Raw genomic sequence first — 19,499 nt, 5'->3', positions numbered from 1 at the left:
ACAGGGCCCTTCTCAACCCGGCGGCCAACCTACTCATCATGTCTCTTCGCAGAATCTCGGCGTTCCCGGTCAATCCGAAGACGATATTTCAGCCTTACTTTCCAATCTCCGAGTCGATAACTCGAATCAATCGTCCTTGATTGAGGCGCAGGCGGCATCAATCGCTCTTTTAACCGCGCAGGCCCGGCAAGACAAGAAATCGATCAGTGTTTTACAGGCGGAAACAAAGAACATTAAAGATGTTTTCCATGGCGAATTGATGAAGGCTCAATCGGATAATCAGCAATCGATTGCTCATCTCCGTGGTTTAATGGAGGGATCAAATACCGCGCTTGGTGGTCGACTGGGCCGTTTGGAAGTAATGAACACACAGTCGATGACGGAGAGGCCTAAAAATTTCATTGAGCCCCCCCATCAACCACACATTTTCTTCACTGGCTCTCCTCGCGAAACTAATAATTTTTGTTTCACGATGAGGAATACTTTTGATCGGATTGGCGAGCAGTTCAATTCGGAGAAACAGAAAATCATGTGGATCTCCGTTTATTTTTGCTCCGGGACGGGTCGCATGGATGGCGAGGTTCCGGCTTATACTTGGTTCCGTGGTCTTCTTTCGAGCAATGCGGAGGCCCTCCATTTGCCTCCTCTTCGAGCTTTGGCGGGAATGCAATATGTATTAGCTGAGCTGCGCAATGTGGATTCTTTCATCAATGCGATTGAACACACGTTTGCTAATCATCATGAATATGAAGAAGCGGAGACGGTTTTTTATGCTGCGCGACAGGGGAATAAGTCCATCGAGGAGTTTAACATCTTATTTAATTCTCTTCTTCGACCATTGGAGCTGGACGAGCGATCAAAGTGCAAAGCTTATGATAAGGCTATTGACTCGAACCTTGTCAAACTGGCGTTAATTCGAGGCCCGTGGAACGATCTTATCGACCTCAATGCAAAGCAAGAAATAGCGGTGTCAGTTTCGCGAAATGTTTCGGGTGTCAGCAAAATCCTCGACCCAAAATCTTCTCAGCCACGTCCGAATCACCCACCTCAGCCTCGTCCACCGGTTCATCAACCTCAGACAAAGTTGCCGGCCGATGGCGATGCGATGGATGTTGATGAGATGTCTTCGGCGATGCGAGATACGGGGTTTACTTATCCTGAGTTCCGTCAAGGCTGTGTTGATCGCAACATATGCATTCGTTGTGGCGGCACGTTCAATGACGCTCATTATCAGGCTCGAGGTTGTACCTTGGGGAGGGATATGAAGATGGACTTGACGGATATGTTGGAATTATGGAAAGAATGGGGCGGTTCGGTTCGTCGGAAGAAGGTCAAGCGGAGCGATTCAAAGTGGGCGCCCGAGAATTTACCTGCTTGTTCCGCCGGTTCGGCTCGGCCAAAGCCCAATCTCCGTCCTGTTGCAAGTCGTTCAAATTCCCCGGTGGAGCGTTCGGAAAAGGGGAAGAAGCACCAATCTTTGGCAGAAGTAGACGGTTTGCCTTTCAAGAAACGAGCATCCCCTTCTACGGAACATCCTGGAGTCGTCAATCCATCTTTGTCGGCCGACATGATAAATATGACGGACATGTCAGCTGGGGAGATTTTCTTTAACTCCTGTATGTCGGAAAAGATGAAACCATCGGATTGTAAGCAGGCTCATTTCGTAAGAAGAGCTTCTGTTTCTGATAGTCGTCCCTTCTTCGATGGGAGATTACTAATTAATAATGATTATTATGCTGACGCACGTGTTCTGGTGGACTCTGGCGCATCCGCCTCTTTTATTAACATTGACTATGCACAGAAAACGAATGTAACGACTTTTGATCTGAGTGTTCCAGTACAGTGCAAGTCTTTCGACGGTTCTTCGGCGGTTTCCGGCGAGATATTTTCCTATGTAAAAGGGAGTGTTTTAATTCCCATCGTTTGCGGTTCTTTTCTTCTTTCCAATGTTACTTTATACTTAACCAAGTTAGCATCCGCCGATATTATTTTAGGGAATTCGTGGTTGAAAGATTCCGGGACATTTGTTGGAGGCTCTGATTGTGACGTTGTAATGTATGAAGCTATACAGGAAGTTAATATTAACCTTTGTAATGAATCATCAGCTCTTACAGACAAGTTTTCTGACGTGTTTGTCACGGAGTCTTTGGCACGCCTTCCGCCCCATAGAGGGGATTTTGATTGCATGATTAACTTAAAAAAGGGGGCTGTTCCGCCTTTCGGGAAAATGTACAACTTGAGTAAGCAAGAGAGAGACGAACTGAAAACTTATGTTGATGAGAACCTTGCAAAAGGTTTTATTAGGGTTTCTTCTTCTTCCGCGGCGGCGCCAATATTTTATGTCAAAGTGGAAGGTAAAGCAAATCGACCATGCGTTGATTATCGCATTCTCAATAATATGACGGTGCGGGATTCTTACCCACTCCCGGTGATTGCTCATTTGCTTAATAACTTGCAGGGTTGTAAGTTTTTGTCGAAGATCAATCTCAAGGCGGCTTTCAATTTGCTTCGGGTGGCGGAAGGTCATGAATGGAAGACGGCATTTCGAACACCTTGGGGCTTATATGAGTATCAAGTTATGCCATTTGGCTTGGCTAATGCACCAGCAATGTTCCAGCGTTTTATTCAGCATGTGTTGCGCGAGTTTCTGGATGTCTGTTGTTTTGTTTATATTGACGATATATTGATTTACTCTAAAACAAAGAAACAGCACATTCTCGACTTGGATTGGATTTTGCAAAAGCTTCGCCAATTCTCGTTGAAGGCTTCGCTTCACAAATGCCAATTTTTCTGCAATATGGTAACTTTTCTGGGTTTTGACATTACTGACCGAGGCTTAAAGATGAGTACTAACAAACTTGCAACTATAGCGGATTGGCCATTTCCTTTGACAGTTCGGGGTTTGAGGAAGTTTTTAGGTTTCACGAACTTCTACAGGCGTTTCATTCCGCGCTTCTCATCAGTGGCTGGCCCTTTGACAACGCTGACTCAAGAGAAATATTCTGATTCTACTCTCTTGAACTCCCTGGATGCGGTACTAGCGTTTAATAAGCTGAAATCTATGTTTATAAAGGAGCCTTTGCTTCTTCATTTTGACTTCAAGAGAGATAGAATTGTTCACGTGGATAGTTCGGGTTACGCCATTGCGGCGGTCCTTAGCCAGCCGAATTCGGCCGGCGATTACCTTCCGGTCAGTTATTTTTCCAGGAAGCTTACCGGCAGAGAGCGATTGTGGAAAATTTTTGACTTAGAGCTGTTGGCAATTGTATCGGCTTGTCAAGAATGGAGGGCTTGGTTGATGGGTACGATAAACCCGATTACCATGTTTTCCAATCATTCTAACTTATTGTATTTCAAGACCGCTAAATACTTATCTCCTAAGCAGGCGCGGTGGGCGCTTTTCTTAGACAATTTTAATATGCTGATATATCATATAGGTGGTTCTAAAAATCCGGCGGACGGGCCGAGCCGACGGGATGATTTTTACGATGGGAGGCCTCTGAGTACTGATGCTGATTTGATTGTAAAGCGGATGGTGAGTTGCGATGCGGTGGGATCAGAACCGAATCCTTCGCCGTTCCGCTCTCATGACTTGTTCTTTCAGAGACCTACTGCTGATTTGCTGACTTACTTTAAGAAGTTTTATACTCCCGAGGAGGTTAAACAAAAAGGAGTTTCCTTTACTCATGACGATGTTTATTGGTACAATTCCAGAGTTTTGGTTCCGGCGTCTTTGTATACTAGGATTTTAATAATGTACCACGATTCCCCGGCTGTAGGTCACCCGGGTATAGCGAGAACCTTGGCGACGGTAACACGGACGTTTTCTTGGCCAGGCGTGAAAGCGGCGGTCATTAAATACATCAAGAGCTGTGACTCTTGCCAACGTGTGAAGGCAAGGCAAATTGCCCCCGAAGGGAAGCTGGTCTCGATTGTGGCTGATCGAAAACCGTGGAGCGTAATTGGCATGGACATGATAGTGAAGCTGCCGTTGTCAGGCGGTTTCGACTCTATTTTGGTGGTTGTGGATTTGTTGAGCAAACTTACCCATTTTGTTCCTTGCAGGGAGGCTTCCTCTTTGGCGGTTTTGGCCGGTCTTTTCAAGAAACATATTTTTCGGCTTCATGTTTTGCCGGACAAGATCGTTTCGGACAGAGGGAGTACTTTCGTCAGCGACTTTTGGAAGTCTTTGATGCAGTTGCTCGGAGTCAAATCAGCTTTGTCGACGGCTTATCATCCGCAGACAGATGGCCAGACTGAGCGTATGAATCAGGTTGTCGAAGATTACCTCCGGCACTTCTGTTCCTACTATCAGGATAATTGGGACAGGTGTTTGGATATGGCTGAGTTTTCAATAAATAACTTGGATTCGGCAAGTTTGAAAATCTCTCCATTCTTCTTCACCTACGGCTTTCATCCGCGTTTTAATGTTATTACTGAAAACACGGGCCGCAAGGGGGTGGATGATTTTATTGTTGATTTGCAGGTGACTCAAGAAACAGCTGTGGAATGCCTTCGGCAAGCTTGCATTAAACAAGCTATCTATTATAATAAGGGTAAGCGCGACGCTCCGGTTTATCAACCGGGGGAAGAGGTTTTATTGCTTCGCAAATTTATTCAATCGCGGTGTATTAACTCTAAGTTAGACTATAGGTACATCGGACCTTTTAAGGTTGTTAAAATGGTTGGTACAAATGCTGTAGAGTTGGATTTGGCTGGAGATTATCCAAAGCTTCATCCGGTGTTTAATGTATCCTTGCTGACGCGCTATGTGAGTCCTGTTTCAGTGGCGGGACAATTATCTTTGCTGGGAATTAAAGATAAGTATTACACTGATGGACAGATCGTTGACTGGTCGAAGATCAAAGCTATTCTGGATATGCGCAGTACGGCAAAAGGTAAGACTGATTATTTAATTTCTTGGAAGAATTCGACTCCGGGAGAAGATACCTGGGTTTCCCAAAATCACATTCCGGTGTCAGTTAATCAATTGCTTGACAAGTCCCGCAAGTTGTGGGATTTGAAGTTAAATAAGGGTAAGAAGAAAGGTAAGAAGAATACAGTTCAGAAGTAGTAGGCGAGGCTTATTTTGTAACGAATTGCTTTTGTAATCATAGGACTTGCGCTGTCTTGCGCTATTAATTGTAAGCCATGATCGGTCGATCATGATCGAGATGCATTTCCTTATTAATTCAACGGCTTAATCGATGACGTGTTTGTTCGTCATGATGTCATGGGTTTTTGTTTACCTACTCTTTCTTCGCAAATTGTCTTTCCTTCCTTCCTTCCTCTCTTTCCCTATTGTGATATTCTTTGTCATAGTTCTCCTCAAAATCATAGTTATCGATTATCCTAAGAAATTAAGATTATAACTCAGAAATCAATAAACTCTTATACATATAAACTTCATCAACGTGACTCAGGAACTTCACAATCTTATATTTCCTAAAGCTTACTAAACAAGCAATCGGCGAACTATCCTCTCGGATAGTTTCATAGCCAAATAGTGAACTGTTTAGTAGGCCAGGCCTCACACAAAAGGGAAGGGCTGAAACCAAAAGGGACAAGGGGTAACCAAGATGGGATCTCTATGGTTATTACATGTGTGGCCAATTCCATAATGGGGCTGTGATGCTGGATTGGGAAGGGAGGAAAAGATGATAAATATCCGGGGTCTTTCCTAACAGTCTGGCTCTGTCTGATGGGTGACTTTCTCCCACTTGTGCCTACGCACGAATCCACAACTCGGCTTCCAACCTAAAGTCAGTCAAGTTGTCTCCCGCGGATCAGCAAATATGCAATTGCCTTCTCCGCGGCTTAGACGAATCCTGGAAACCAATCTGGGATCACTTGGTGTATTCTCCGAAGGAAATATCCCTTGATGACGCTATTGGAGCGCTTGAGGCGCACGAGGTATCTATGCAGGTGTTGTTCTATCAGCTTCCGGAGTCGTTTGTGTCCCCTGCGGTTGTAAAGAAGAAGAAGGTTGGCTGCTGGAACTGCGGTCAAATTGGTCACCACTCCTCGGTGTGTCCGAATCCTCCCGCAGAGAACAAACCAAATGCTAGATTTGAAACCTGCGCCGGCGCAGTATTGACGGTACCTCTCTGAGGGGGCGGCCCTAGCAAGGAAGAAGAAGAAGACAACGACTTTTACTGGGAAATCAATGTTGTCTGGGGATAAATCCCAAAGTAGAAGACAAATATATTTGTAGGAAGCGCAACTCCGGCACAACCTGATAGTTAATTCCTCTCTGGCAATTTTTGGTATATTTGTTATCATGACAATTCCCTGTCTTTTATCGTCAATGGATCTCTAACTTGATTTTACTACTAGTTTCTGTCCCCCATATGAAATAATCTAGACTCTCAGCCATAAGTAGTCTAGTTAGTTCAATTAACTTAGGTTTTGTTTTCAGCAAGGGGGTGTGTTGAGATAGTGATATGCTTATATTCTATGTAGTGTATGCTTCAACCAAAAAAATAACAATCCTGTATATAGTCTCTACAAGATTTTCATAGGAGTTTTTCCTCTTAGTGAATCAGAACCATTTTATTCTCACTCCCAAGTGTCACTCATCTGTCAATGGTAAACTTTGGTTTTTGTCCTGCATCCCTTGCAACAGTAAACACCACTCTTGATTACCAGAACATTCCCGGTCATTGAGAGGATTAAACACCTCTCAATGACCAGAATGGTCCCAGTCATCAAGAGGATAAACACTCCCCCAATGACCGGAGCAAACTGTTCAAGGAGAGGAGTGATGAACCATTTGCTCTGGTCATTGAGGAGAATGTTTAATCTGAGAGGAGCAATTATACACTTGACAAATGGAACAGACCCGCCCATCAAGAGGAGGAACACTCTTGATGACCGGGTTCCAGTCATTGAGGGAAGTTTCCAGGTCATTGAGAGAAGAGTAAACACTCCTCTTGATGACTGGGTTGGTTGCGGTTGTTGAGAGGAGGTTTATTTACTCTTATCAATGACCCAGACTGTTTCAGTCATTGAGAGTGGTATTTACTCCTCTTGATGAGTGGGATGATCTGGTCATTGAGAGGTGTGTTTCCTTCTCTTGATTACCGGGACTGTTCTTGTCATCAAGAGGAATGCTGAATCCCCTCAATGACCATTTATTTTCACTCCACATGCATGGTGGCTGGGCATCAGGGGAGTTTGTATACTCCGCTCCGGGACCAGCCTGTGCTGGCCATTGGCACGGCGGATGGTGGTGTACATACTTCTGCCCCTTGAACTATGTTGTCAAGGGGCTGAGTACCCAATCAATGAGTTTTTCACAGGTTGAAAATACCCGGGGAGCAGGAGCCTGCACTCAGCTTATTTTTTGTTTTTGTTTTTCATTTTTTTTTTGTGTCAAGCTGATGGATCCAAATCCTCCAAGAAATTGGAGGATTGGCAAGAAAAACCCCCTCTGCCGGCTGGCAGAAAAAAAACTGGAAGTTTCAAGGTTTTTAATTTGCAATGCGCAAAGCCTTTTGAGCTACCGCGCACTGTGGCCAAGACGTAAAGTGAACACCCCCTGTAGTGCGCAGCGAGTTTTTTTGCAGTGCGCAAAGTACATGATCTGCAATTTTAATTGAAAAATTATTACATTGCTTTAACTCATCTGCTTGTGAGTAATACTCCTAGATTTGAAAAACCTAGACAGGTTGAAATAGGACCCCGGCAAGCCCCTACTACTACTAGACACCCTTACATAAATTGTTTCAAAATGATTTTTTTGGCAAAAATGATACTTACGTAAACCTGTGAAACTTGTTTTAAATGGACACTACTGGAATTTTTTTCTTTTGGGACATACTGACGTACCCTGTTTCAATCTGGTCTTCCCTTCCAAGGGAAAAAATGGCATACTTACGTGTTTTGTTTCAATTTGTTTTTGTGCTTCAAGGCGCAAACATAGTGTGCATACATATTAGTTCCTCCCTGTTCTCTCCTGCTCCCATGTTACATCAAAAGGGTTGGGGAAGGTCTGAAAGGCTTCTAAAAGTGATTTTTTGTTGATGTTAATCAATACATCAGCAATGATAAGCAGAAAACCAATTTTGCACTTTTCTTATCCAAAACCCCCACAAATGGCTGCAGATGTTACTTATGTAACTTGTTTCAATCCACTATGCCAAAATTTGCCAAATTGAACATACTGACTTAGTTGGTTTCAAACAGTTGGTTCTCTCCAAAAAATGAAAACTACAGCCGTTTCAAAATGGCAAATTCCCGGGATATCACGTAAGGGTGTCTAGTAGGGGCTTGCCGGGCTCCTGTTGAAATCTGTGTAACTCCTGAACCGGTGGAGATAGAGGGGTAATTCCAGTGGGTGACTACAGGTTATTTTGTGTGAAAAGTCCATTTCTGGGGTTAGTTTTACAACATCTTTCATGTGTAAAGAAGAAAAATGTATTCTTATATTTTTCTGTATAGAAACACAGGAACAAATACCACAACAGGAATGCATGAGTAAACCAAAGAAGTCTGGCTCCATATTCCATACTACAAAAACCATCTTGGTAATTCTGTCCAGAGCACCAATCAAGCAGTGATAAATTCATCCAGTTCTTGAACTCAACTTGTACCCTGGAGAACCATTGGAAAGCAAAGCAAGCTGGGATGAGCAGCAACTCTTGTCTTTTTCCACAGAATCAACCTCTTTCATACATATCATCCAGAATCTGAAAATGATCTCAACAAAAAATACACATGAACAAGTTTGCAGCACTGCAGAATGAGAACACAAGTGTTCTTGTCTTGACACACTCTGTCCACACATTCAAGGCCCTGCGGACTTGTTCTCAACCCTCATTAAGGAGGGTGGTGGTATTTTTGTTTGTTTGTTTCATCTTTCATTCTATCTTAAAATGCCACAACAACCTTGTGGAAATTTTCATGACTCTGATCAACAAGAACTTGGGACTGGACCAACATGAATGCATTAATACTCAGAATGTTTTGCTATTGGGAACTCCTGGAACTTTCCTTGTTTTTAAATGCCAACTTGGTCTAAACAAATAATCACATTCTAGACATGTTCAATGGTTTATTCATCTTGTGTACTTAGTCACTGGACTCAAGGCAATGTATGTTCCTAACCGACTAACCCAACCCAACCATTCCATAATTTTCTTTTCCAAAAAGAAATCTCTATTGAATGATGTTTCTAGTCATGATGGAAATGTATATTTGTGGATGGGTTTTGTTGGAGGACAAGGGGGGAAAGAAAGGTAAGATAAGGCCGCCCAAAATAATGTCTCGAGATGTTACATGAGGACTGGAAAGAAAAGAAGAAAAACTGAACAAGAACAAGCACAAGCACAGGAACCAAGACTGGTAAACAACACAATGGATAAGTATTCGAGATGGGATAGTGATAAAGATGGCGTATATGTGATGGATGAAAACAACAGAGATGAAGGAGAGTGGGCAAAGCTGGATTGGAACGAGAGCTTGTTGTTGGGGCGGATGTTATCTTTTGAGGCCGACGAGGATGCCGAATCTGTTGAGAGCCTCATCTCTGACGGCAATCATGAGTCGTTGGACGGTGTGATTGTCCTGGTGATCCGCCGAAGGATGGGGGTCAGAGAGGCCGTCGAGGAGGGAGAACCATTTACGGATGAGGGATTCGGAGATGATCATGCGGTCTTCGAAGATGAGCTTATGGATGGCTTCGATGAAGGTTTTCCAGTTCTGGAAGAGGGATGGGATGAGGATCGATTGGAAGGGGTAGGAGACGTTCCAGTTCAGGTCTTGTTGATCGTTCTGGTTCGAGGGCTGAGGTGATAGGCTGGGGAGGAGGTTTTCGACTTTGGAGATCGAGAGGCTCAGATGGCTCAGCAGACTCAGTTGGTCGGAGACTGCCCCATAGATCACCGAGAGCTCCGGCTTTCCTCCCGTTCCTGAGCCGCCACAGCGGTTCTCGATCGTCTTGGCTGCGAGCTCCAGACAGCCCATACAGTCGTTCACATAGCTCGTCAACGGCACCCGGACTCGGTTCCAGATGTATTCTTCCCGGTTCATGCGCTTGTTCGGGATAGATTCGACGAGCTGTTTCTCCACCTCGTCCAGTTTGGCCAGGATGGATTCCAAGGAGGGCGGGGGTAGCAAGCCCTTGATCGTCGGTTTCAGCTCGGGCTTCTGTTGGATCAGGCCATGTATCAAGCTGATCAATTCGCTTTTCGTGAGTGAGACTGGAAAGGTCAGGGGTGTCAGTTGGCTGGCTGTGCGATCCTTTGAAAGAGGGGGAGAGTATGCAATGTGATATCTACCTAGGGCTGTGCCGAGCTCGGCTTGGTCCTCCTGAGGATTGAAGCCATCATGGCCTTCGGTGGAGGGAGTATTGGGGGATGCTCTCTTGGTTCGCTTGGGTAGGGCGGAGATGGATTTGAGAGGGGAGGAGGAGGAGGTGGTGGTGGTGGGGTCTGGATCCAGTTCGTCTGAGGCGGATCGTTTGCGAGACTTGTTGCTGAAGGATGAGCTCGCGTTGATCTGGGCTTGCAACAAGGGTGGGTGCTGTTCCTTCCTGAGGAAGCTGTTCGGCGGGAATTGGTTGGGTGGGGTGCCTGCGAAGGACCAGTTGAGTGGTACGGTGACTGCTGGTTGTCGGAAGGGGACCTGGTGAGTCATCGTGACTGGGATGACGGGTGGATGGGTGGTGGACCTGTGAGTAGGAGACATGGTTAGCTATGCAGCTCTTGCGGGGGGAAAGAAGACGGAGAAGAAGAAGAGGTCAGCATGAAGTCTTACATCCTTTGTTGTTGTGGTTGTTGTTTGGTTTTCTTTCTTATGTAAATATGTTTTCCTTGGTGAAAGGGGTGGATTATACTCGACTAGTCACGCCCAGGCGCAGCCCGCGCCAGATACGTTATAATATGCTGTTCGAGATCTTCAACTCCAGGCTTGACAAGTTGACCCCGCTCTCTTGATCCTTTATAATTTTCGGATGTATACCGGGCCCTTTTGGAATGGGGCTCGGAATATTGGATCTACCACTGCAAGAAAAAGTCAGGCAAGTGACATGAGGCATTCTCCTGTGTAACTTCCATTCTAGCTCCACTCAGGCAGACATTCAGTCACTGTGCATCATGCACAGTCACCGGGCATTGAAGCTTGGTCAAAGGCAAACTATGACAAAGGCTGAATTTCCATCACCAGGTTCCTTAGAGCTCTCACATGCCAACTGGTGGCACTTGCTTGACTTTTTCTTGTAGTGTGCAAACATAGAAAAAATCATCATGCTTGGATTGATGATATCAAATCCATCAGGGCCAATGTAACATGGGGTAATGTGGGTCCAATGGACAATGCACTAGAGAGACTAAATTTTGAGCAAGAAGAGATTGGGGTTGAGGAAGACTGAATAACACCAGGAGGACAACTTGGGAATCAGGGACATGGTGATGGCGCAGACAACTTGGAGCAGGATGTGAATGGGGAAGGTGATCATACTAATAACACCCACTTTCATGAAAACCCCTCCCCTCTCTCTTATCATGATGCATATTTTTATTTTACTTGGATGACAAATGCCCCTTTTAATAGGGGGGTTCACAATAGGATAAAAGTAAAATTTCAGAGTCAATTTTAAGGTCTTTATCAACAAATTTTTAAAAATCTGGCAAGGTGTACAGGACTGGGTATCCCCTGAGAATCAGAGCAACATCTTTATTTTTTAAAAAGTTGTTCATAAAGGTCTTAAAATTAGCTCTAAAGTTTTATTTTTATCCTATTGTGAACCCCCCTAATCAAAAATTATGGTGTTCAAAGTTGGTTTGCATAATTTTATGCATGCATAAATCATAAAATCATAAAATCTTTTTTGCAGGGGATATGACTGTCTGATTATGTGATACAAAATTTCCTCACCAAAATATTTTTATGATTTTATGATTTATGCATGCATAAAATTATGCAAACCAACTTTGAACACCATAAGTGCCGGATGCGGGCCTGTCTTTTTGGAAAAAGCGGTGTGGTACCGGGGGACCACCCCCAAGTACTGCTTTCCCCCGCTGGGTTGATTGGGTAGCCCCCAGACCCCCAGCCCTTGGCCAGCTTTGAACTGCCCTTGATGACTGACAATAGACCAGTCATTGGCCAGGACAGGTCATTGAGGACAGTCCTGCTGCAATCATTGAGGGGAGTAAAAACTTACCTCACTGACATGTGTGTGCTGGTTGTTGGGGGAGTACCCTCAATGACCATGACTGACCGGAACAGGCCGGTCATTGAGAGGCACTCCCCTCAATGACTGACCTGTTTGATGACCAGAACAGACCGTTCCTTGAGAGGTCCTCCCCTTGTTGACTGACCTGTTCCAGTCATTGAGGGGAGGACCTCTTGATGACTCATCCATTCCGGTCATTGAGGACACCTCTTGATGACTCATCCATTCCAGTCATTGAGGACACCTCTTGATGCCCTTTTTGATGAAAAAAAGTTGGCAGGTACCACTAGTACCTGCCTAGAAGACCCCAGGCGGTGCCGGATTTGGTGTGGGGTGCCAGTTTTTGGCAAAAACTGCGCAGGTACGGGCAGTGAAAATGGTACCTGGGCCCATTTTGAAATTCTCTGGGTTAAATTCAACTATTTTTACAAGCTTGATAATCTTGATTTGAGTTATTGTAACTTATTTTTCAATACTTTACGTCAATATGTTACAATTAAATGTAACAGGAACGGCCCACTGTTTCCCAAACCCCTCCTTCCTCTATGCACATCTTGCCATTCCAAAGTGACTCTGAATCTTGTATGCCCCACTCCAATGCCAAACACTTCTTTAAAACTTTTTCCATTGGACAATTGCTTACTCAGCTCCATCCACTCACAGAAACCACTTTGGCTTCCCCCGCTCACCTAGAGTAGCACTGGTACCAGGAGGTCCACACATACAACCCACCACAGTAATGTTCCAACCTGTAACTTGGCCTGTGGTTGTTGGTCCCCCACTCCAGAATTGGGTTCCCCCAACCTCTGTGCCAAGTCCCCAATTTTTGTATTTCTCAAAGAGCCCCAAGCACTCTGTGTGCTTTTGTCATCTAACATTCAGGATTTCACCCAAATTCATAAGCAATACAGTCAAACCTGTGAAACCGCATACTTCTATAAGGGCATAACCTCCCAAACCACATACTTATTTGGGTCCACCAAAATTTAATTTTGGCCTGTAGCTAACCCTTGTAACCACATAACCTGCCAAACCACATAGCAAATTCTGTCCACCAAGGGGTATGCGGTTTCAAGGGTTTGACTGTATACCAAAATATTGTACATTTGTAGGTCTCAGTGAACAGCACTTTTGCACACTGTGGTTTTCAAACCAGTACACACAGCAGAATCCAATTTACAATGTGGAGTTAGCAGACCAAGCTTCAAGATGTTTTAGGATCAAGATGTCAACCCCCAAGGTGGTGGGCCAGGATATTTAAGGTTTAGCCTTGGCCAAATCAATTCTTCTATCACACTCCTCTTTACTTCTTTGAATTTTTTTTTCTTTCACCATTTAACCCTTTTCTTTCTTTGGTTGTGTCTGCAGATTATATCTGCATTGTGATGTCTTTTCTCTTTCTGTCTGGTTGCAGAGTGTTGCATGGTTGTTCTGTTGGTTGTTTTTGTTTTGTCTGTGCATCGTGTTGTCATAGCAGCAGACATGTGTCAGACACAAGGGTTGGATCAGGATGCACACCACTTCCAAACCCTGAGTATAGCCAATGGTGGGCTGATGCATTGTGTTGCAATTTTTGAGCCCCAATGTGTAACACATCAGCTGTCATCCAAAAGAAAATACTGGCATTTTTATAAAAAAAATATCAAACTTTCAATAGGTTATGATGCATTTTAGGCTGTATCAACAAAAAAAGCCTGTATCAGCTGTTATCAAGGGTATTTATGGACCCATGGATGTTATAGTTAGCTTATTTTACAAGCTCAATAATCTTAACTTACTGCATTGTAACTTATTTTTCAATACTTTACAATCTGTTACAATTACACATTACTGTAACGGCCCACCGTTGGTATAACTTCTTCCTGAACTTAGACATTTGTACCCCATGCAATTTCATCCTTATCTGGATCCAGAGATATCCACAGATATCAAGATATCCGTCCATATCCGCAGGCTTGGGAGCCTTGGATCTCAGATATCTGGTGTGATCCGCAGCCCTTTACCAGATATCCCGGATTGTCTACAGGATATCCCGCACGGGGTACTGGCTAAGGGTTGAAGTGTGCATGCAAGTCAATTAAAGAAATTATGTTTATTTGGACTTTTGAAAGAATCGGGATAATGGGGTATGATGTTCGTGGTGCATGGCACTGTAGTGTCCTCGGGTGGGATTCTTGGAGTTTTCCACAGAGACAGCGATCGAGTTTTTCCGGGTGAATGTGTTGAGTTTCTGACCTGATGATTCGAGCAAGAGTTGGATCTATTTTGTATATATGTCAGACATAGAAAGGTGAAGTCAGTCTACAAGCCATCTGCGAAGAAATTCATCATGTGTGTTGCTTCATATCTTGCTCCGTAGAAGCAACGACTAGACTTAACTTTCTTCTGTATTTGATTTGGATCCAGTCCATCCACGGGAACAGTTTTGATCCGATTGTTATTGACTTAGGTACGGCCAACGACCGATGAGAGATGACAAACGATGGAACAAAGCCCCAAAAAGAGATCCGGATGGGTTAGTTTGACAGAAAAAAACATTGGACCGATTTCGTTTGAACCCCGACTGACGATAGAAGCCTTTGAGGATCCCGGAGCCACCGGTAGGTCGGACGACGAATTCAACAAACGGGAACTTCTTGACGAGCTGGTAGAGGCTCGGATTTTTCGATTCCGGTGCCGAGGAGAGTGACAAGAAGTTCCGGAGTCCATTCTGGTTCTGTCGTTGCTGGTTAAACTCGATCAATAGTTTCCTGATCGGTAGGATAAAGCTCTCCGGACTGGATGGGTTCGGTTGAGTGATCAGCTGTCGCCTGAGTATCCGTGGGATGATGTGAGCGGGTGGCATGGTGTTGTTTTTTCCTGGAAGTTGTTGATCAAGGTTTGTTTCCACAACTTGAACTTTGCTCGAGACTTCGACTTCGGGGCTCGGCCCCCCGAGAGTGACAGCTACCGGTCAGCGGCTTCGGGGAAAGCGGTGGCCCATCAGCCCCCGGTCGGGGACACTTCTTGAGTCAGCAGCAACACTTCCGCAACCGATCACGGCCGATGGATGAATGACGATGACTTCCTCATCAACGCACATCCCAAGAATCAAGTTCACCTACGGAAAGCGCAAGTCACGACTCCAGGCACTCACCCAGCAGTACGATGGCGACAGCAGCGATGAGCAGGAGCAGACTTCAAGCCAACAGAAACAATATCAGCAAGAGCCAAAGAAAACCACCCGGCGCCTCTCAGATCGGCTGAACGACGAAACCAGCACGCTTAGTCAATCTCCAAGCAATCCTAATCGTGAAACAACCCCTCTGGATCAAGATCTACTCCTACTTCTACAGGTCCAGAAACCGCAAACATCCACCACTCGGCCCAAGCGGGCTCGATCAACCAATCAGTCTCCTCAAGATAACCGTAAAACCCAGCTTCTTCAGCCCAGCCAGCGCCCATCAGTAAGACCACTATCAGCTAGTCAATTCTCACTTATCTATCAGTTGATATGCTCTGCTTTGCATCTTACACAGCCTCGACGCGTATCCAATAAACGACCGCGAACAGTATCCACAACTGAACAGGATAGGCAACGTCTCACAAGGCCCCAAGTCCCTCAACGTAGGATCACTCGCACATCTTCTCAGATATCACTTGTCCCATCCCAGCCAGCTTCTCCTCAGCCTTTCCAACCAGAACCCAGTCCACCATTGCCAGATCAGATAGTCAAACCCCTCGCTACACCGTCAAACTTGCCCCATGCCCACTCGCTTCAGCCTCGTCCATCATCAGACACCCACGACCATTCTGATCTTTTCGCCATCCTCGAATCTATCAAGACCTGCAATGAATCCGAAGGACCCGAGTCGACTCAATCTCCCAAGAGGAAAGCACGAGTAGCACTAATGGGCGGTAAAACTACCTCCCAATCTGGTGCTCTTTCACCCTCGGCTGCCTCCGCTTGTTCCCGACCAACGAGTCCGATCGCCCGTCCAACAAATAACCGACTACTGGGGCGTGTTCTCAGCTCCAGCTCTTCTTCTGATCTCTTCGGACCATCCACCACCCGAACTTCCACCAACCTCACCACCACAAGGAAACCACTCTCACGACAACTGTCCTCGGATGTCCCCCCGATACCCGTCAATCATGAAGCGATCAACACTAGCAACTTAGTCGGCCTGTTTCCAGGTAGTAGTAATCCGGTCAAAAAAACCTACGGCGGTCAAAGGACATTCAAACCAGACGAGAACGAGTTGAAATTATTATTGCCACTATCCACGCCGGCTCCACCCCGGACCTCGAAGAGATCTTCTGCGCCGACCCCGGGCTCGTCTCGATTGGTGGGCGCTCTCAAGAGGTTCCAAAGCCGCGAAACCTACAGCGAGCTGCGCAAGAAGTGGGGCGTGGATGAAGACGATGAGTCGATCGAGGATCAAAATGACCTGCAGACGACCATCCATCAGCGTGCTAAGGGATCTTCCAAACGGTTCACCGATGAGCTGTCGTACTTGATCGAAGGCCTTAATGCCTCCGGAGCTGACCACCCCGACCTCAGTCTCAAACGTTCCAGTGCAGTCGAGTTGATCAAGAAACTCAAAGAGCAAGATTTTCTGAACGAACTACGCTCGAATGGAATGATCGAACATTTCTATAACTCCTTCAGGACCGCAGGCGCAGGAGATGGCGATCCGATCCTCGACCATGCCCTGATGATCTTCATCTCTCTGCTTTGTTGTCAAGACCAAAAGTTTATCGAGCCCGTATTGAGAATCATCCCCAAAGACTCTGCCCAAGTCTTCTCGATGCAATCCGACTGCTTGCAGCTCTTGGGAACCGTCGCCGGTCGGGCTTACCCCCAACCGCCTGCCAAACCTCGTGGGACTTCACGAAGACATCCTCCATTGGTGAACAAAAGTTCCATCTTTCTCATCTCACTGTAATGCCCAAATGACCTTGATCATTCTTGTCTGAGTTTCATTCTTGCTGTTCAAAACATTCTGGCGTTTTTAGGATTCTCAGATCCAAGAAGTCATTCAAGAATCCATTCTGAGGAAACACATCCCAGGAGCCGTTAGTCTTCCAATTATCGCCTCCTTTCTTCTCAAGAAAAGCACACTTGCACTAACATTTTGTTTTTCACATCCTGTCCTTTTAGAGCAGTCCCGCGTTATTGGCACTGTTCAGTCTGGCCCGTATCGCCATGTTTGTCCCCCGCCCCGGCCTCCTTCCTCAACGATCTATCGTCCATTGCTCCGCTTTTGCCTCCGTCATCGATTGCTTGAAGGTTTATAGTGGAAAGCTTCATAATTTATTTGATAGTTCCATCCCACTTCAAGTACGTCTCCTCTCCTCTCTTTGGTTGATTGTATTCAGAAAGATATGAATCATGCCTGTAAGAGGGAGAGCAACTGCTTAATTCGAAAACCCACCTCTACTTCGAAAAACAAAAAGAATTTTTCGAATGGAGATGGTCAGGATCCTTTGAAGCATGTAGGATACTGTATGGATGTTATCGAAGCCTGCACGGTTTGCGACGAGGACGCTTTGAATTCAATCAACTTGTTCAGAGACCCATTGGCCCAGGTGTTTGGATCACTTATTTCACTCTGTCATAGCTTGGCTAGACATGACCAATCGAAAATAGCAATGACTGGTAAGCCAATTCCAAGTGAACCATCTTGCATTAATCTATTGATTCCTTCGATCCACGCGCGGCTAAATATTCTGTAGCATTGGATATCCTGATCGGTTGTTTACGGACGATGGTCAATGTGACAAATTACAATGCGATCTGGGCTTCGGAACTGAGTACACCATCGGTCTTACAAGCCTTGTGTGGTCTATTTGGGATCTGTCGGGAGGGATTTAACCAACACAGATCGAATCAGAAACTCAAAGAACGAGCGGATAGTCCTCTAGCAATTACCAACCATCCTCAAGAATGGCCTCGTCCGTCTCATGATAACCGTGTCGATGATGTCGTCTTTGATCTGTTGTGTGTCAGCTTGGGACTGCTGGCTAACTTGCTCGAGCAATCCACTCCAGCCACTGATATGCTAAGAGAAACTCGTGGGTTTCTTGACGTGTTATTTTTATATCTTTTGTTGGAGAGAGCTTCAGCTAACCATCGGGGGTTTTCTTTTTGGGCGGAATCGAAGGAGTTCAAGAACCAGTCCTTCCTTCAACTCGGGCTATGACCGAACCAAAAAAACAATCCAAGTCGATTAACGGGTTCGAAGAATTGCTCAAGTTGTACATAGATCCTCCTTGTGGAAAATTGGTACGTTTTGAAGGGGTGGTTTGTCAAGCTGGAAAAGCGTGGAATGAATGCCAACTGAGGGTTTTGGTTTCAATAAATAGGACGAGAAGAAGTTTATCAGAGGGTCGATCAGCGTGTTGATCAATTTGACATTACTGAATGGGTATGATGATGCCCAGGTAGATCTGGAGGATGATAGCTATCAAGCGATCAACGAGCTCGAAATCATCCAGAGTTTCAAGAGAATTCTCGAGCGAGTAGGTCTCCATTCTGACGATCATCGTCGTCAAGAAGCGGGCGGCCGAGAAGATTTGATTCTTGAGCAGGGAGGTGAAGGATTGATCGAGGGGGGTGGAGAACGAGAGAGTGGAAAGCTGGCGACGAAGAACGAGATCATCAAGAGTTTCTTGGCCGATCTGAAGCTCCATTCCGGCGCCTCCTCCGCTCCGTCCTCTCTCCCCCTTCAAGACCCCTCAGCAGCATGTTCTCTTCCCTTCGATTGTCAGCCAAACACAGTCGATCATCTGACAGTCTTAGCCTCTTGTTGGAACCGGTTGCGAGTCGAACTCATCTGAAATCCCCGCCTCTTGTGCTATCCACTCTCTTCTTGGCTTTGTGTTGTATGACCCCGTGTTTCCCCTTTTCCTCACCCCCTCTCTCACAGTGTTCTCAGACACGCATTTTTAGATTGTGTATGTAGTTTCCAATTCCTATGGATTGTGTTTGTTGTTTTCGAAGAGTACAGGGTGTTTTTGGATCGAGCTGCCTGTATCTCCATGCCTATTTATTGATGATGTTATAGACTAGTTTGACCGGCTCCATTCTTGTCTTTCAAGGGAAGGCAGGTCCCCGAGCTTCATCCTTAAGAATGGGTGATAGAAAAGCTTTGTAGATTACTGTATGTATTTACATTCTTTGTGATATGTGCAATCAGAGGCATCAATAGAGTATAGACAGAGGAGAAAAGGACTGGTCTCTTTGTTGGCATCGACGAAAATGGCTGTGCAATGTGGTGGTCCACTTGCGCGTCGTCCCATATCCTTTCTGGATGGAAGGAAAGCGTCCAGCCCTGTC

At 45.4% G+C, this 19,499-nt stretch overlaps 3 protein-coding genes across 3 annotated transcripts; 1 reads left to right on the top strand and 2 right to left on the bottom strand.

Moving 5' to 3' along the window:
- Positions 1–9,480: 9,480 nt before the first annotated feature.
- On the bottom strand, positions 9,481–10,689 carry PtA15_8A679 (uncharacterized protein; the record flags this gene model as incomplete). The annotated part of the gene is made up of 3 exons (XM_053172133.1): positions 9,481–10,202; positions 10,281–10,363; positions 10,472–10,689. The coding sequence occupies 3 exons, from the start codon at positions 10,687–10,689 to the stop codon at positions 9,481–9,483; spliced, it is 1,023 nt and encodes a 340-aa protein (XP_053023328.1).
- Positions 10,690–14,270: 3,581 nt separating this feature from the next.
- Positions 14,271–15,023, bottom strand: PtA15_8A678 (uncharacterized protein; the record flags this gene model as incomplete). The annotated part of the gene is made up of 3 exons (XM_053172132.1): positions 14,271–14,438; positions 14,558–14,622; positions 14,747–15,023. 3 exons carry the CDS (start codon positions 15,021–15,023, stop codon positions 14,271–14,273), a joined length of 510 nt encoding a protein of 169 aa, XP_053023327.1.
- Positions 15,024–15,231: 208 nt separating this feature from the next.
- PtA15_8A677 (uncharacterized protein) lies at positions 15,232–19,000 on the top strand (the record flags this gene model as incomplete). The annotated part of the gene is made up of 8 exons (XM_053172131.1): positions 15,232–15,624; positions 15,697–17,070; positions 17,177–17,236; positions 17,322–17,501; positions 17,618–17,819; positions 17,897–18,235; positions 18,325–18,446; positions 18,527–19,000. The coding sequence occupies 8 exons, from the start codon at positions 15,232–15,234 to the stop codon at positions 18,998–19,000; spliced, it is 3,144 nt and encodes a 1,047-aa protein (XP_053023326.1).
- Between the last annotated feature and the right edge of the window lie 499 nt (positions 19,001–19,499).

The sequence above is a fragment of the Puccinia triticina genome, chromosome 8A, assembly GCF_026914185.1.
Source record: "Puccinia triticina chromosome 8A, complete sequence".
Classification (NCBI taxonomy): Eukaryota; Fungi; Basidiomycota; class Pucciniomycetes; order Pucciniales; family Pucciniaceae; genus Puccinia; species Puccinia triticina.
This window is presented reverse-complemented; position numbering and strand designations above follow the sequence as displayed.